This window comes from Pongo abelii, chromosome 19, assembly GCF_028885655.2.
Source record: "Pongo abelii isolate AG06213 chromosome 19, NHGRI_mPonAbe1-v2.0_pri, whole genome shotgun sequence".
Taxonomy (NCBI): domain Eukaryota; kingdom Metazoa; phylum Chordata; class Mammalia; order Primates; family Hominidae; genus Pongo; species Pongo abelii.
In genome coordinates, this window is record NC_072004.2 from 2,799,055 (window position 1) to 2,817,703 (window position 18,649).

The following is an 18,649-nucleotide window of genomic DNA, read 5'->3' on the forward strand; positions in this document are numbered from 1 at the left end:
ATCATATGGTGACTCTGTGATTAGCCTTTGCTATATACCTCAGAGTGAAGTTTCTGGATCATATGGTGACTCTATTTAGCCTTTGGTACATGCCCGGGAGTGAAGTTGCCAGATCATATGGCGACTCTGCGTTTAGCCTTTGGTACATGCCCGGGAGTGAAGTTTCTGGATCACAAGGTGACTCTGCGTTTAGCCTTCGGTATTTGCCTGGGAGTGAAGTTGCCGGATCATATGGTGACTCTATTTAGCCTTTGGTACATGCCCGGGAGTGAAGTTGCCGGATCATATAGTGACTCTGCGTTTAGCCTTTGGTACATGCCCGGGAGTGAAGTTGCCAGATCATATGGCGACTCTGCGTTTAGCCTTTGGTACATGCCCGGGAGCGAAGTTTCTGGATCACAAGGTGACTCGGTGTTTAGCCTTCGGTATTTGCCTGGGAGTGAAGTTGCCGGATCATATGGTGACTCTATTTAGCCTTTGGTACATGCCCGGGAGTGAAGTTGCCGGATCATATAGTGACTCTGCGTTTAGCCTTTGGTACATGCCCGGGAGTGAAGTTGCCAGATCATATGGCGACTCTGCGTTTAGCCTTTGGTACATGCCCGGGAGTGAAGTTTCTGGATCACATGGTGACTGCATTTAGCTTTCGGTATTTGCCTGGGAGCAAAATTGCCGGATCTTATGGTGACTCTGCGTTTAGCGTTCGGTATATGCCCGGGAGTGAAGTTGCCGGATCATATGGTGACTCTGCATTTAGCCTTTTGAGGAACTGCTGGACTGTTTTCCACAGCGGCTGCGTCATTTTCCATTTTCAGCAGCAGCTTGTGATGGTTCTGATTTCTCCACACCCTCACCAACACTTGTTATTGCCTTTTATTGCCTTTATTTTTCACTGTGGCCATCCTAGTGGGTGGGAAGTGGTATATCATTGTGGTTTTGATTACTTTAGAGTTTTGAGAGTTCTTTATTCTCAAATAAAGAACTCTGTCACCCAGACTGGAGTGCAATGGCGTGATCTTGGCCCACTGCAACCTCCGCTTCCCAGGCTCAAGGGATTCTCCTGTCTCAGTCTCCCGAGTAGCTGGGATTACAGGCACCCACCACCACGCCCAGTTACTTTTTGTATTTTTAGTAGAGATGGGGTTTCACCATGTTGGCCAGGCTGGTCTTGAACTCCTGACCTCAAGTGATCCACCCGCCTCAGCCTCCCAAAGTATTGGGAGTGAGTCTCCATCAGTCCCTCCTCTCTCCACCCCAGTCCCACTGAGGGCAGCTATGGTGGATGTGCTGGGAGATAGGGAGAAAGGAAGAAAGGGACCGGGTATCTGGGCATCCATATTCCTTCCTTTAGCATCACAAAGGATTTTTCTAATTCCTGCCCTTATTCCTGTTTCTCTTTCAGACCCTGGAGGAGGAGCTATTTGGGAACAATGAGGAGAGCCCAGCTTTTAAGGAGTTCTTGGACCTGCTGGGGGACACGATCACACTGCAGGATTTCAAAGGGTGGGTTTTAGCCAAGTGATGGCTCCAACTCCATCAACAAGGGTACTAGAGGAAGGGCAAGAGGCAGACAGCTCAGTCCTCAGGGAGCACATGTGAGTTAAAAACACACAAGAAATGAGGGATGGCTTTTCAGGGTCTGATCGCTCACTGCATTTTTAAGGAATCAGGGGTCCGAGGAGTGATCCAGTGTGGCAGATTCCCCTGAAGGCACTCACGTTTGGCCCTGGGCCCCACCCCAGACTTGCGTTCCTACTTAACTTTGGCCCAGACTGAGAATGGAAGGAATCCACCTTCCCTGTCACTCACCTGCCAGGTGTGTGGGAAAGGGAGCCCCGTGCAGTTTTGGGAGGAAATGACCTATTTTATATTATTTTTTATTTTTTTATTTTTGGAGACAGAGTCTTGCTCTGTTGCCCAGGCTGGAGTGCAGTGGTGTGATCTCGGCTCACTGCAGCCTCCACCTCCCAGGTTCAGGCGATTATTTTGCCTCAGCCTTCGGTGTAGCTGGGACTACAGGTGCCCGCCACCACGCCCGGCTAAGGTTTTTGTATTTGAGTAGAGATAGGGTTTCGCCATATCGCCCAGGCTGGTCTTGAACTCTTGAGCTCAGGCAATCTACCCACCTCAGCCTCCCAAAGTGCTAGGATTACCGGTGTGAGCCACTGGGCCTGGCCTGAAATGATCTATTTTAGATAATACACAAAGAATGCATCAAGAGGAGCTGATGCAAATATAACAGTTCCTCAGGCAGGAATCCATACAACAGTCTATACTTTTTTTTTTTTTTGAGACGGAGTCACGCTCTCTCGCCAGGTTGGAATGCAGTGGTGCAATCTTGACTCATGGCAACCTTTGCCTCCTGGGTTCAAGCGATTCTCCTGCATCAGCCTCCTGAATAGCTGGGACTACAAGGCGCACGCCACCATGCCTGGCTAATTTTTGTACTTTTAGTAGAGACGGGGTTTCACCATGCTGGCCAGGATGGTCTCGATCTCCTGACCTTGTGGTCCACCTGCCTGGGCCTCCCAAAGTGCTGGGATTACAGGCGTGAGCCACTGTGCCTGGCCCAGTCTATGCTTTTTTAAGTGGGCAGTAAGATAGAACACTGGGGCCGTTGCTTGGAAAACTCTGGCGCTTGACTTTCCTTGGCCAAGGCCGCATTTGGGATGAGTCCAGACCTGGCCAGCCTGTTTTCTCCTTGGTGGCTGGCAGATGGCTCCAGGCCCCAGAATTCCCCACCGCAGCAGCCAGATTGACATGAGCTCCTCACATCATGTGTGAAAATACCTAGCCCAGTGCCTGGCACGCAGCGGATATTCACTAATCGCTTTCTTCCTCTGCTTCCTTCTCTGTCCTTCCTTCTTCTTCCTTTCCTCTCTTCCTCCATCTTCTCCCTCCCTCAAGGTCATCACGGCTGTCTGGGGTCAGTCACACCCGGGATAAAAGCCCCGCTCCACCACTTATTAGCACCATGACTTTGGATAAGTGACTTGACCTCTACAAGCCTCAGTTTCCTCACTGTAGAAAGGGAGATAAAGGGCTGGGCATGGTGGCTCATGCCTGTAATCCCAGCACTTTGGGAGGCTGAGGTGGGTGGATCACGAGGTCAGGAGTTCGAGACCAGCCTGGCCAATATGGTGAAACCCCGTCTCTACTAAAAATACAAAAAAAAAAAAAAAAAAAAAATTAGCCGGGCATGGTGTTGGGTGCCTGTAGTCCCAGCTACTTGGGAGGCTGAGGCAGGAGAATCGCTTGAACCCAAAGGCAGTGGTTGCAGTGAGCTGAGATTGCGCCAGTGCACTTCAGCCTGGTCAATAGAGGGAGACTCCATCAAAAAAAAAAAAAGGAGATAAAGATAGTGTCAGCCCTACAAGGTTTTGGGGGGGACTAAAATAAGATAATGGGCTGAGCGTGGTAGCTCACGCCTATAACCCCAGCACTTTGGGAGGCTGAGGCGGGCAGATCACGAGGTCAGGAGATCGAGACCATCTTGGCCAACATGGTGAAACCACGTCTCTACTAAAAATACAAAAAATTAGCCGGGCGTGGTGGCACGTGCCTGTAGTCCCAGCTATTTGGGAGGCTGAGGCAGGAGAATCACTTGCACCCAGGAGATGGAGGCTGCAGTGAGCTGAGATTGTGCCATTGCACTCCAGCTTGGGCGACAGAGCGAGAATCTGTCTAAAAAAAAATTAAAAAAAAAGTAAAAAATAAAAGGTAAGGTAATGCTCACGAAACACTTAAGTGCCGTGCAGGGGTAGTCAGTATTGTTATTGTTCTTATATTGCCACCTTTCATTGACTTTGAGATGCTATCATTAAAAGACACATCCTGTGACGTTAAAATGTGAAAAAATGGCCAGGCATGGTGGGTCTCACTTGTAATCCCAGCACTTTGGGAGGCCAAGGTGGGTGGATCGCTTGAGCCCAGGAGTTTGAGACCAGCCTGGGCAACATGGTGAGACCCTGTCACTATGAAAATTTGAAAAATTATAAAAATTAGCCGACTACTGTGGTATGCTCCTGTGGTCCCGGCTACTCACAGGCTGAGGCGAGGAGGATCACTTGAGCCCAGGAGGTTGAGGCTGCAGTCAGCCATGATTACACCATTGCGCTCCAGCCTGGATGACAGATTGAACCCCTGACTCAAACCAAAACAAAACGTGGGCCTTAGAATAGGTGAAATACAGTATAGTAAGCCCAGAAGATCCTCAGAGATATGAAATTCTATCCCTTTATTTTATGGAGGCCTAGAGAGACTAAACGAATTCTCCACGAACACGTGCTGATTTAGTGGCAGAAGCAGGTCTAGAACCCGGAGCTTCTGCCCCCTGTCCAGCGTCCTTTCTGCCATGCCAGCCTGGGCACATTTTCTGGCTTGTATTGTAGTGTTGGGGATGCTGAGATTCTAGGTCCATCTTATTTCGTTTTCTTGAAGGAACCTGCATCTGCTGAAGACTGTGATCAAGGCCGGCAGCCATGTGTATAAAGGCAGAAGGGACAGCTCCTGGAAGCCCACCCAGTTCCTTAGAGCTTTTCTTTCTTGCCTGTGAGGAGACAGCCAGAGAAGGGACTTCCCTGGATACTCCCAAGCTGGGTGCTGCAGTGGTTGGGCCTGTATGTTAGGGACTAGCTAGGCAGAAGTCGAGCATCTGCCGCCTCTTCCGGCTGACTCCAGATGCTCCTCTGGGGCTCCCCACCAGCCAACAGGAGGGCTGGCTGCCCTAGCTCTGGGCAGAAGACTTGGACATGGCCTTGCAGAGAGCAAAGAAAGGCCTGCGCCCAGCCTTGGGGGACTGGCACCAGGGACGGGCATTTGTCTGGGATTGTCGATGGATGAGCTTCCTTCCCATATAACCATCAAGTGTGGAGACGACACAGCTGAGGCTTGAGATAGAGGTTCCGCTTTGTGATTGATTGATTGATTGATTGATTGATGGAGTCTTGCTCTTGTCGCCCAGGCTGGAGTGCAGTGGCGCCATCTCGGCTCACTGCAACCTCCGCTTCCTGGGTTCAAGCGATTCTCCTGCTTCAGCCTTTTGAGTAGCTGGGATTACAGGCATGCACCACCATATCTGGCTAACTTTTGTATTTTTAATAGAGACGGGGTTTCACCATGTTGGCCAGGCTGGTCTCGAACTCCTGACCTCAGGTGATCTGCCCGCCTTGGCCTCTCAAAGTGCTGGGATGACAGGCGTGAGCCACTGTGCCCGGCCAGCTTTGTCTTTAAATAATGGGTTTGTGGGTAGAGTGCCACGGCTGATATACCTGGAAGAACAGATCTACCTGCTTTTCCCACATCACAGCCTGCTCTGCCCTCAGCTCTCCTGTCTCGTCACGTCTTCCTCTGCTGCGTATACTTAGGGGAGCTTGCATTAAGTTGCCCACTTTGCCTCACTCTCTTTTCTTCCCATCTCCTGCCCTGTTGTGTTGACAGTTTCCGAGGAGGCCTGGATGTGACCCACGGACAGACAGGGGTGGAATCAGTGTACACGACATTCCGGGACAGGGAGATCATGTTTCACGTTTCCACAAAGCTGCCATTTACCGAGGGAGACGCCCAGCAGGTAACCTGGTTTGGGAGGGCTTTGGGAGCCCAGTGCGTGCGAGGTGAAGGCCCGCCTCTGGTCTGACCTGCTAAGAGACCGTGGCCCTCCCCATATTCGTTCCCATAGCCAGCCAGTCGTTCAGCTGCGCAGCAGCGGCACGGTCAGTTCTGTTGTGTTTCTGGTCGAGGCTGTGCCTCAGCGGTCCGTTCTGTTGTGTTTCTGGCCGGGGCCGCACCTCAGTGGCCCTGGGCGGGAGGCAGGGCAGAGCTTGTGTTGCTTCCACGTTGACTGATGGGGAAACTGCAGCCCGCGGTAGTGACAAGACTTCCTTGAGGTTTCTCCGTTTATTAGGGGCAGAGCACAGGGCAGAGCCTGGGGGCCCTGGTCATAGAGGGTGGTGGTAAAGGGTGCATGGTGGGGTTTGCAGATGGGGGCCTGAAGCCGGCTGTGCCACTTTGGGGCATGTGACTCTGGGCAAGCCAGTTAACCTTCTCATCTATAAAGTGGGGGTAACACCACCCACGGTAGAGGGTTATTGTGGGGATTACATACATTTCTGACTAGGGTTCCCAATTCATGGCCGGCTTCCTGTAGAACAGCTGTTCACTGTCCAGCCCCTGGTCATTTTTTCCCCCTTCCTGCCCCAGTGACGGAAGGCTGGTTATTGCGTGAGAATCCTTCCTCACCCCCAGCCTTCCTCATCTCACGGGCTCCTCTCTCACCACACCTGCGGGAATTCAGCCTTGACTTCCACCAGGGAGACCTGGATGAGACCCCTGTCTCCACTGCTTTCCTGCTGTGCCCCCCGTTTGCTGCTCTGATAGCCGTGCATCCCTGGGGAGAGCCGTGGCTGGTCCCTGGCTGTTGCAAGCCCAGTTCGCCCAGCCCGCCTTCTGCCCCTTTTCAGTCTGGGAAAATAAGAAATGCAGGCAGGCCTTTGCCCAAACTCTGACCTGTGTGTCTCTGAGCAGGAACTGGGGAGGGAGCACAGATGTAAAATTGTAAACATAGTGCCTGGCTTCTTAGGAAAGAAGGAAATTGGCAAATGAGTTGATGAGTTGGCTCTAAAATAGCTACTGAGTGTTCCAGAAACAAATGGAAGCAGAATTCCTTTTGTATCCAAAGTGGGTTTTCATTCAACTTTTCACCTCCAGCCCCTCTGTTCCCTTATGGCCTCTGTCACCTGCTGCCCCAGCCTGGGCCTGAGGCCTGTTCTCTCTGGGCCTTCTCGGTCTTATGTATGTTTCTTGGGAAATACACCTTGGCACAGGGCTCGGCTCTTGGCGGGGACTGAGTAAATGTTAGTTTTCTCCCTCTGAGAAATGGGAAGATGTGCATGGAGTAAGTGAGGCGATTTGTGTAAAAGTGCCCAGCACAGTGCTTGGTGTATAACAGGTGCTCAGTGAATGAGAAACTCAGTGTGAAGGGCCTGAGTGTTGGGTCTGCATGCAGTAGGTGCTTAATAAAGGAACAAATGCATAGGCAGGCACCTAGCCAGGACTCGATGTACAGGAGAGGGTTTGTGTGTGTGTGTGTGTGCGAGGAGGGCTGTCACTCTCTCACCCAGGCTGGAGTGCAGTGGTGCAATCATAGCTCACTGCAGCCTTAAACTTCTTCAGGACAGGGTTAACATTTGATATCATGCATGAACAGCCCAACATGGTTCCAGGGACACACCAGGTGCTCGGTGGCCGAGATCACACCCAAAAGCATCTGGCCCTGCTTGGGATATGGAGTTATGGTTGGGATCCTCCTTCCATCCCACCTGCGCCAAGCTGGGTGATCAGTGCTGTTATGATCTGCCACCTCATCACTCTCATTCACACCTTCAAGACCCCGTGACACATCTCCTCTTCCAGGAAGCCCTCTCAGGTTGCTGTCGGGCCCTGTAATTTTGCCCTCGCCTCTGTCTCCAGAGCTGTCAGGCATTTCATGCACAGCAGCCGATTTAGCCCTTGCTGGCTGGTGGCTTTGTTAGTTTTCTCAGGTGGCTTCACCTGTGTTTGTATTTATCCCAGATCAGTGACAGGCTCTACCAGGGCAAGACCCAGCCTCGCCTTTTAAATATTCTCGCCAAGTCCTGAGTCAGGGATCTGCATGCTGTAGAGGTCAGTAAGATGCTCGCTAGCCTCTACCTAACGACTTGGCCATCTTCCCCATTTTTTTTTTCCTTTTTGGTGGCGTCTAAAGATTGAAAGAAGGTCGGGCACAGTGGCTTACGCCTATAATCCCAGCACTTTGGGAGGCTGAGGCGGGTGGGTCGGGAGTTTAAGACCAGCCTCGCCAACATGGTGAAACCTCGTCTCTACCAAAAAATACAGAAATTAGTGGGTGTAGTGGCACTCGTCTGTAATCCCAGCTACTCGGGAGGCTAAGGTGGGAGAATCACTTGAACCCAGGAGGTGGAGGTTGCAGTGAGCCGAGATCGTGCCACTGCACTCCAGCCTGAGCAACACAGTGAGACCCTGTCTCAAAAAAAAAAAAAAAAAAAAAAAGAAAAAAGAAAAAAAAAAAAAGATTGAAAGAAGAACCCCCCTGGTTTTCCCCAAATAGGAAAGCAACTCAAAAGATACACAAAGCACGAAGCGTGTTCCATGCACTTCTCCCCTTGCTGCCCGGCATTGGTGCTGTGCTTTCATACTTAAATTTCCAAAACAACAACCACAAACTCTTCTCACTCAGAGTTCAGTTTTCCTGTGTGCAAATGAAAGTGAACCCACTCTTTCCCCAAAACATCTTTCATGATGTTCCTAACTGGCTTATAACCTCTCAACACTTTTTATTTAGCTCCAGAGAAAGAGACACATTGGAAATGACATTGTGGCCATCATCTTCCAAGAGGAAAACACGCCGTTTGTCCCAGACATGATAGCCTCCAATTTCTTACATGCCTACATCGTCGTGCAGATCGAGACCCCGGGCACAGAGACCCCATCCTACAAGGTAAGGAGAACGCCTTGTTGGAGGGAGTGGTGGGCCTCGACACCTCATCCTGTGTGGATCCTATGGTATCAGAGGACACTAGTCCTCAGCAGTCAGAGATTCTCCATGAGTTCGCAGGTTTCTGGGGTTTGGAGCTAGATTCTGGGTGGGGAGGACCTTCCAAGGTCACCTGATCCCCCTTGCTGCCTCCAGGCTCAATGGCATCTCACTTGAGGGTTGAGGAGCTGTGAGTGTAGTATTTGGAATTTGGTAATGCCATTTGCTCGAGTAAGGCAGAGCTAGAATAAAGAAAGAGCGTGGAAAGGAAAAGCAGGAAAGGGTAGCAATAGAAGGGTGGTAACGAAGTAAAAAAGAAAAAAATGTTTATGGTGAGGATGGAGAGGAGGGTCCTGGTAGACCCTGGCCACTGGGTGAGCCCCTGGCCTGGCTGTTTTGGAGAAATGATGGATCTTAATTTAAAGACCTCCAGGGAGGCAGATACGCAAGCACCTGGGTCTGAACCTCCCAAGCAGTCACGGGTCTGTCAGATGGCTCGAAATCCTCACTGGTGCAGATGACAGCGAGACAGGGCAGCTCATTGCCCCTGCAGTCCCCCGCTCCCCACTCCTCATGGCTGGATCGCTGACCCTCCCTCCTCTGCTCCACAAGAAAGAATCTCCACCTCTTGGGCAATGATCTCTTGGTGTCACAGTGGCGGGCCCGGGACTCAAGGGTGATGGACAGAGGCAGGGCTTTCAAGGCGAGGGTTAGGCAGTCTCTGACTCCCTGCAGATAAATGCAAAATGCTGAATTTGTGTCCTTCCTTGGATTCCTGGAAAGAGAGACCGTACCTTAAATTCTCAAAGGGCTCCCTGCTCCGCAAAATATCAGCAGCCACTGTTCTAAGGGGGAGGAAAGATGAGCCTGTGATTGCTAATGGGAAACCATGAGGCCTGAAAATGTTTCCCATCAAATAATTTCAGCCCATCCTGATTCCTGGGATTCATGATGCCACAGCACTTCAACTCAGTTAAGTGCAAAATTCACGTCAGCTTTTAAAACCGAATGTGAATCGTCAGAAGAAAATAAAAAGAGGCTGGGCACGGTGGCGTACGCCTGTAATTCTAGTGCTTTGGGAGGCAGAGGCAGGAGGATTGTTTGAGGCCAGAAGTTCAAGACCAGCCTGGGCAACATAGCGAGACCTTGTCTCTAAAAAAACAAAACAAAACAAAATAAACGAAACAAAACAGAACAAGCAACAGAAACCAAATAGCAACTCCCTCCTGTTGAGGCTGATTCCTTTATGCCCAGGCTCATGTGTCCCTGCCATTGAGCAGTTTTAGCTGAAGCTGGAGAAGACATGGTGTGAGCTTTTCTTTTCTTTTTTTTTCGAGGCAGTGTCTCGCTCTGTCGCCCAGGCTGGAGTGCAGTGGCACAGTCTCGGCTCACTGCAACCTCTGCCTCCCAGGTTCAGGTGACTCTTCTGCCTCAGCCTCCCAAGTAGCTGGGATTGCAGGCTCCTGCCACCACGCCTGGCTCATTTTTTGTATTTTTAGTAGAGACGGGGTTTCTCCATGTTGGCCAGGCTAGTCTCGAACTCCTAACCTCAGGTGATCTGCCTGCCTCTGCCTCCCAAAGTCCTGGGATTACAGGCATGAGCCACTGCGCCCAGCCCATTTCTTGAAGGCTATAGGATCACCTGCTTTGAGTGAAATGGGCATTCACTTCAAACAGCTGCTCGATTCATGTGTTGGTCGAAGCAAGTTGACTCAGTGCCTACTGTGCGCCAAGCTCCAGGCTGGAATGGGGCTCGTGGAGGTAACAGAATCAGCTTCAGGGCCTTCCTGATGCCGGAGAAGGGACAGAAGAAGTAGGGAGTACAGGTCCAAGCTCCAGGCTGGAATGGGGCTCGTGGAGGTAACAGAATCAGCCTCAGGGCCTTCCTGATGCCGGAGAAGGGACAGAAGAAGCAGGGAGTGCAGGTCAGCCACTGGGCAGCTGAAGTAGTCAACTGCTTCTGTTAATAGACAGTTAAAGAGGAAGAACTACTGAGAAGAATCCTTGAAATGAAGCCATGTGACAGGAGGGCTCCCAGACCCTCTGGCAGAATGAGGCCTCCTGTAGACGTTTAGCATTTGCTTCTCTTTCCTAATAGGAAATGCATCTCAGCTAACCAGCTTCTCCACTTTCCCGAGACCTTAGCCGAGTGGTGCACTCATACAGAGAAAAATCAGAGATCCAAAAAAGCGCCACCCCACCTCCAGCTTTGGTGCTAGAAGTCTTTACCCACTCTTCTTCTCCTTTTTTTTTTTTTTTTTGAGACAGAGTCTCGCTCTGTCACCCAGGCTAGAGTGCAGTGGTGCGATCTCGGCTCACTGCAACCTCTGCCTCCCGGGTTCAAGCAATTTTTCTGCCTCAGTCTCCCGAGTAGCTGGGATTACAGGCACCCACCACCATACCTGGCTAATTTTTGTATTTTTGGTAGAGACAGGATTTCACCATGTTGGCCAGACCGGCCTTGAACTCCTGACCTCGTGATCCGCCGGCCTCAGCCTCCCAAAGTGCTGGCATTACAGGCGTGAACCATCGTGCCTGGCTGTCTTTACCCACTCTTCTAAGCCACAAAGCACAGCATTGTCCTCAGAGGGGTGATGAGAAGCAGAGAGGCAGGGCTCCCAGGAGGAGCACGCTGTGGTACCTTGATCGTGCCCTCCACCTGCCAGGCAGACACAGGCTGGAAGGCAAGATGTGTGAATGGGTCCAGGGAGGGGGACCAGGCTTCCAAGGTACTCCCCAAAGCACTGTGCATCCACACTCCCAGCAGCACCCCAGGTAATTTAACAGACTGTGAGAAGGACCTGGTTAGATCCCCCAGGGGGCCTGGGTGAAGCAGGACCTTAGCTGGCCCCTGCAGGCTCAGGGGCTGTGGCAAAGAAGGCTGAGATTTCCTCTGGGACTGAGTAAGCCGCAGGAGGCCTCCACTGGGGAGGGTGAGCTGAAGAAAGAAGAGTAAAGGAGGGACAGGGCTGGGTGTGTGCAGGAAGGGGTCCTCTTCTGTTCACGGAGGAGCTGGGCAGCCTGGGGTTCTGGTCCTGGCCCTGCCTCTGCTGCGTGACCTTGTTCCTTCCCTCTCTGGGCCTCTTGTTTTGTCTGTGTGAAATGAGGAAGTTGGAGTAGACACCTGCAGGCTGCTAGCCCTGACATCCTGCGGGAGGGAAGGAGGCGTGCTTGAGTGTGTGTGTGTGTGTGGTGGGTTGCAAGGTGCTTTGGGGGAACTCTGTCTATTTCAGGAGCCCTTTACTGGGTGCAGGTCAGCAGGGGAAGTGAAAAGGCCACTGGGTGACAGTGGTTACCCCTTACCAGCTGCTTGCTCATGCCAGGCACTGTGCTGGGTCCTTAGATGCACAGTCTTGAATCCTGACGTGCCCCTGGTGAGACAAGACCTCTCGCTAGAGGGAGGAAATGGAAGCTGAGAGCTGAACCCACTTAAGGCCTGAGGCCACAGAGCCGGGGAGCTGTGGAGCTGAGGTTCCTGTCTGGGTCTGCTTGCGGTCTTGGTCATTGAGCCATCAGAGCAGGCAAGAAATTGGCTGCATGGACTCAGATGTGCACGAAGCATCACTCTGGATTATTTTTCAGAAATGAGTATAGTCCTCATCCTGCCCGCTTAGAAGGAAAGTCCATCTCAGCCATCACCAGGACTACCCCTTTCCCTCCCCCCATCCCTGCCTCCCTCTCTGGAAGTCCTCAAAGGTGTCAGGAATCTCAGGTGAAGCCCACCGCCAGGGAGGGCCCTGTCTTTGTAGCCCCCTCCCCCTCCTCCTTTCCCGTCACGACTTGTCTGTTGCTTGGACGATGCTCTGTGCGCCACCGCGGCTCCCAGGCCACTCTTGGGCGTGGGGCCTTTGTCACGTTTTAAGCTTTCTGAGGTTCCCAGTGCATCCTCATGACTCACACCAAGCTCCTTCCTCCTTCCAGCCGTGCAGGTCCCTTCCCCAGAGTCACCTGCATCTGCCTCTCTCCCTCCCTCCAAGCCCTCGCTGGAGGCCCTCGCTGCATTTAGAAAACAGGAAGGTGGGGCTGTGTTCAGGCAACTTCTACTTTCAGCCCAGTGACCCAGATGTCCCCAAGAGGGGAGAACAACAAAGGCCTGGCCGCCTGGTTGGAATGGGGTCAGGAGAGGCGCACAGTGAGGATGGAAGGTGAACGCACATCACAAGGAAGGGCCCTGTCCTCCGTGTGGCCCACAGGACTCTGCTGTGGGACTGTCCAGCTGGAGGGTCGGATGGACTTGAGAATGTGTCTGAAGGCACTTACACAGTCAGCACAGACCACTCTAATGCAGGCTGGAGGAGGAGGCTGGAGTAGGGGTGGGAAGGGGAGAGCTGGGGCTGCCCTCTGGCCTCTGTCCCAGGTGCCCGCAGTCTGCAGTCTCCCCGTAGCCTTCCCACACCCCCACCCCTGATTCTGGCTCTGTGACTGAATTCTTGACCTGGGCCACTGGTGCCTGGTGGGTGATGGTAGGGAACCGGGTTCAGCTGCCGGAGCCCAGCCAGAAATCACGTCAGCCGAACACGTACCGTTTCCTGACTCCGGGCACTGCAGTTTGGGCTGGGCAGACAGCCTCGAGCTTGGGAAGAGAAAGCCCGTATTGACCAGCTCTCTCCCACTCCGTTTCCCCTCCGGACTCTGGCAGGGCCTTTCCTTGGCTTGGTGCCCAGCTGCCTGCTCACCCGGCCTGGCAGACTCTCTGCATCTGCCCCACTTCACAGGCTGGGGAGGCTGGCAGCACGCCAGGGCTGGGCTCACATCAGCAGCTGCGCAGGGAAGGGAGGGCAGTCTCCCGAGAGCCCCACAGCCTCGTGGGCTGAGAACAGGTGAAATCAGGGCACCTCCGTGCAGAGGGAAGGCGGAGTGTGGGGCCTGTCCCATGCCTGGGAGACCCCCATGCGGAGAACCTGGAGGCCATTACTCTAAAGCTCAGGCTCGCTCAGGCTGCCAGAGGTGCGTGCTCCACCCTCAGTTCCTAGCCTGGGCCCCGGACTGGCTGACCCCGTGTGTGGGGCCAGGGCTCCCAAATACAGGTCCACTGGCTGCCCGAGAGTTTCTGGGGGGCCCTACCCTTCCGATTCGGCAGGTTTAGGCCAGAGCCCATGAACCCAGTATTTATTTTTAAACACCTGAAGCAAGTTTGAAGCAATTCTGATTTATGGCCGAGCTGAGGAGTCAGGCTTGGGAAGAGGACCCCAGAGAAGGGTCGGGAGAGGTCTGGATGCTCTGTTCCTCTGCGGCTAATCACCTGTGGGACTTGGGGGCTTCTCTGTGTGTCTCTGGGCATCTATTTCCTCATCAGGGACAACAATTCTCCTTGTGCCTTCTCGGTAGGATTAGCATCACAGTCAAATGAGGTCACGAGATGCCATCTCCCGGGCACTTGTGTGGCATTAAAATTAGGGTGCCAGCCCTGTCCAGTCATCTTGCTAAACCTGCTTCTGGCCTCCAGGAACGCAGATGAGAGGCTGCGGATGGCCCCACACCGTCCGGCCCCACTTCTAGGAACAGGGTCAGGGCCTGTGCTGGCGATGCTCACAGGAGTATTTTGTTTGTGTTCTGGGAAGGGGAGGAGGGAGAAGGTGAGTAGCTTTGTGAGGAGTGTGGCTCCCGTAGGGGCAGCGCTCGTCTCTTCCCTCCAGGTCCATACCATGACTCTGTTTCACTCAGGTCTCTGTCACTGCGCGGGAAGATGTGCCCACCTTTGGTCCACCTCTGCCCAGCCCCCCCGTTTTCCAGAAGGTAGGACACTCTTCCTTCTGCTCCTCTCGCATCCACGATGCCAGGTCTCAGTGCTTGAGTAGCAATGGTTGGGACGGAGCCGAATTCAGGTTGGGAACATTAGGGAGCTCCTTTTGCAGGTTTTGTGGGGCGGGGGGGAACCTCCTTTCTTGGGGTCTCTCTCCACCTCTTTCATGCTGCCAGTCTGGCCCAGCATAGGACCACTTGTCGGGGTGTTTGACACTGGGGTTGCCTTTCTGCTGAAAGACGGGTTTTTATGTCAAGGTCTGGTCAAGGAGCCTTGGGCAAGAACGAACTCAAGTCATGGAAGTGCCACTGTGGCTTCCCAGGACCAAGGAAGCGGGTTTCCATGTTGGGATATTTGCAAGTGGGCTTGGCCTGGGCTAGAAATGATCTGCTGTCAGAAGGGACCTTTCAGGGGTTCTCCCCACGCCCCCGGCTTTGCCTGCCTGTCACTGTGGCTGAAGACCTTCTGGCAACAGCTGAGAGTGACAGGCCTGAGGTCCGTCTTGTCTCTTGCAGGGCCCAGAGTTCAGGGAGTTTCTGCTCACTAAGCTCACCAATGCTGAGAACGCCTGCTGCAAGTCGGACAAGTTTGCAAAGTTGGAGGTGAGAGTGTGGTTTCTGCAGGTCTCTCTCCTGATCACTGGGCCGCCTGTTAGCTAGCCTCATCCAGGGCTCCTCCATCTCTCTGTTACCCAGGCTGGAGTGCAGTGGCATGATCTTGGGACTCACCACAACCTCTGCCTCCCAGACTCAAGCGATTCTCCTGCCTCAGCCTCCCTAGTAACTGGGATTACAGGTGTGCGCCACCACGCCCGGCTAATTTTTGTATTTTTAGTAGAGACAGGGTTTCCTCCATGTTGGCCAGGCTGGTCTTGAACTCCTGACCTCAGGTGCCCCGGCCTCCCAAAGTGCTGGGATTACAGGTGTGAGCCACCGCGCCCGGCCAATCAGTTTTTTTTTTTTTTTTTTTTGAGACAGAGTCTCTCTCTGTTGCCCAGGCTGGAAGGCTGGAGTGCAGTGGCCCGATCACGGCTCACTGCAAGCTCTGCCTCCCGGGTTCACGCCATTCTCCTGCCTCAGTCTCCCGAATAGCTGGGACTACAGGCACCTGCCACCACGCCTGGCTAATTTTTTGTATTTTTGGTAGAGACAGGGTTTCACCGTGTTAGCCAGGATGGTCTCGATCTCCTGACCTCGTGATCCGCCCACCTCGGCCTCCCAAAATGCTGAGATTACAGGCATGAGCCACTGCGCCCGGCCCAATCAGTCATTTTTAAAGCACCTACTGTGTGTCAGGCCCTGTTCTTTTCCCTGGGATATGGGGACAAGTGAGACAGTTTCTATCCCTGGAGAGCGCACAGGATAGTCGTGGGGGTGGGGCAGGGGTCATTACTAAATAGATAGTTATAGTACAGTGTGCCAGCACTAGGCTGGGATGGAGGTCAGCACAGCTCAGATAGTGACTGTTTCTGCCTGTGGGGGACAGAGGGTGTGTTCAGGGAAGGCTTCCTGGAGGAGGTGGCTCATGCACAGCTGAATCTTGATATCAGATAAACCTTCTGCCAGGAGGAAAGAGTGGGGAAGGGAGGGCTGATCTGGCATGGAAGACAGCATGAGCAAAGGTCAGGAAGAACCAGAGCCTGACGTCAGGAGGGAGCTCCTGAGGGTTTGCTGTGGCTGAAGGACCCACGGGGGCTGGACTGGTGGAGACTCAGCCGGAGATGTTGGTTGGATCAGATCCAGAAGGGCTTTGAGCTCAGGGAGGTGGGCTGCTGGTAAAACGCTTAGGCAGGACAGTGAGGGGCTCGATGTGTATGCCAGAGGGATTGCTCTGACAGTGGTGTCATTGAGAACGACGGTGGCAGGGACAGGTTGCAGGGCAAGAGGTGCAGGAAGGCAGCCAGTTAGAAGCTATTTACAGGAATCCAGGAGAGATGACGAAGGCTTATACTGTGTGGGAGGAAATGGTTTAGGGTCAAAGTTGGGAAGACTTGGTGGACTCCTGGCTGTAAGTGTTGGGGGATGTGGGATTGACTGTAGGGTGACTCTTGGGCCTTCAGCCTGGGCTCTTTGATGACATGGTGGCCGAGTTGTGCCTGCGAAGGCCAGGTTGCTGAAAGGGCCAGTCCTCGTCTGTGAGAATGGCGGCCCCTGGCGTCCATATGCATGGCTCTGGACGAACATCTGGATGGAGAGGAGCAGTGGGGAGTTGGGTGCATGGATGTGGAGCTGGGGCAGAGGGCCAGGCTGGTATTCACTCTTCCTTCTGCTCCTCTACCACCAGGGTGGAGCTGTGGCAGCGGTGGGACGACCCAGGGAGAAGGGCAGGGGGAGTAGAGCAGGAGGCCGAGCATGCAGCCTTCATCTTAGCTGCAGCATTTGTGAGCACGAAGCTCAGCTCAGCAGTAGGTCCACACCATTGCTGGACCGGGCTGGGCAGAATGTCAGCCTCTGGGCCAGGTGTCTGGAGCTCAAAAGGAGCAGGCACATCTCTGCTCTCAGAGCCAGCTTCTCCATCCCCACCCTCTTCCCTTCTAGGACCGGACCAGGGCTGCCCTCCTGGACAACCTTCACGATGAGCTCCACGCCCACACACAGGCCATGCTGGGACTGGGCCCAGAGGAGGACAAGTTTGAGAATGGAGGCCACGGGGGGTTCCTGGAGTCTTTTAAGGTATGAGCGTCGGAGCGACTGACGGTTGCTATGGGGATGAGATTGGGGAGGAAAAGAAGTGGTCCAAGGTCCATGGGATCCCGATTCCAGAGCCCAAGGGCCAGCTGGAGGGGTGACAGGAAACGTATGGGTATCCCAGGTGTTTGCAAAGGGCAGGGCCGTTAGGAAGTGTGTGAGGCCGGAGCAGCCAGCAGTTTCTTCAGCAGCCTCCCCATCCTTCCTCTATCTGGGTCATCTCCTCCGGGCCCAGAAGTCTGATAAGCAGGGACAGGTAAAGAGGTAGCAGTAGGAGAGGAGCCGGAGCAAGCCAGGAACATCGGCGCTTTCACCCGCCTCCTCCTGGGTCGGGGAGCCCAGGGCAGAATGGCAGGAGCGAGGACCACAGCCCTCACGGGTCTTCGTAGCTGCTGTGGGCGCCGAAGTGATTCTTCCTAGCCAGCCGGCCGAGCATCGGAAGACCTGGCTGGGCAGGGGCCATGGAACTACAGGCAAGTCCCTTTGGACTTTGCCAAGGGAAAAACTAACTAGAAGGAGCTGCTAAAGGAAGCAGTGAGCTCCCCGTCCCTGGAAGTATTCAAGTGGAGCTCAGACGGCCCCCGAGCTGGCGTGTGGTAGAGAAGGTTTTTCATCTTATGCTTGCTGAGTGCTTGTTGGTCCACACAGCACATAGACCCAGCATCTGGCTCAAGCCTGGCTGTCAGCCTGTGCAGGTGGCGGAACGGGTCTTGTTATTTTCACGAACACACGTGGGGACAGGATGAGAGACGCCACAGGCCTGCTCAGGTCCTTACACTGACGCAGAGGTAGAGCCTTATTTCAAACGCAGGTCTTCTGATTCTTAGGTCAGTGTTCCGCTGGATTGCCTGTTAGAAGGTGATTTGGAAACTCCCGTCTGGGGGCATTGTGTGTGGGGCTTTATGGGGAATTATGTGTAGGGCTACACCCACCTCTATTAAAACCCCAGCTCTGTGGGATCCTGGGCAGTCTTTCAAGCCTCTTAAGGTGCAGCTTTCTTGTCAACAACATAAGGATAGGAAGCAGGACCCCTGTCACAGCCATCGTGCAAGTTCATTGATACCATGCCTGGAAAAGTCCAGATTGCCTGGAATACAGTAAATGCTCAAAAATGTTGGCTGTTATTACAGTTGTATAAAGTGAAAGCTTCACACATATTATCCCACCTGGAGACTCGCAACTGCCCTCAGTGCCCTGGGAGGAAGGCTATTATTTGGGGTGTAATAATTTTGGTGTAATAGTTCATACTCAGTTTTAATAATGATGGGCACAGTATTACATGTGAGGAAACCAAGCCTCAAAGAGACGGAATCATTTGTGGGAGCAGGTGGAGTTGAATCCAGGTCTGCCAGATTCCAAATCCTGTGCTTTTAACGGCTGTGTGACACTACCTCCCACTTTCTGACTTTGTTAAGATTCCACCCACACTAGCCTGGGCCCGGGCAGGCCTGAGGTCAGTCCCCCACTGCCTGGCTGGACTGCAGAGAGCAGGGCACAGCTCTTCCTACCCTAGTTGGGGCCAGCTGCTAAGATGCCTTTTGGGGTTGGGAAAAGGAGCTGAGCTGCTTGTCCAGGCTGGTGGGTGATTCCTGGGGCAGCTGTTTCAGTGCTGATGGACAGTGGGGGCCAGGGTGAACTAGGAGAAATTGGGAGATCAAGACGGAAGAGGGATGCGGAAGAAGAGGAACG

At 53.4% G+C, this 18,649-nt stretch overlaps 1 protein-coding gene across 5 annotated transcripts in view; it reads left to right on the plus strand.

The window, feature by feature from the left end:
* Positions 1–18,649, plus strand: part of RAP1GAP2 (RAP1 GTPase activating protein 2) — a 276,085-nt gene that overhangs the window by 233,426 nt on the left and 24,010 nt on the right. For all 5 annotated transcript variants that reach the window (XM_054535352.2, XM_054535353.2, XM_054535356.2 and 2 more), the window contains 6 exons: positions 1,403–1,503; positions 5,440–5,569; positions 8,339–8,494; positions 14,195–14,266; positions 14,789–14,875; positions 16,811–16,945. In XM_054535352.2, coding sequence (XP_054391327.1) covers positions 1,403–1,503; positions 5,440–5,569; positions 8,339–8,494; positions 14,195–14,266; positions 14,789–14,875; positions 16,811–16,945 — 681 coding nt within the window. The remainder of the gene's footprint in view (positions 1–1,402; positions 1,504–5,439; positions 5,570–8,338; positions 8,495–14,194; positions 14,267–14,788; positions 14,876–16,810; positions 16,946–18,649) is intronic.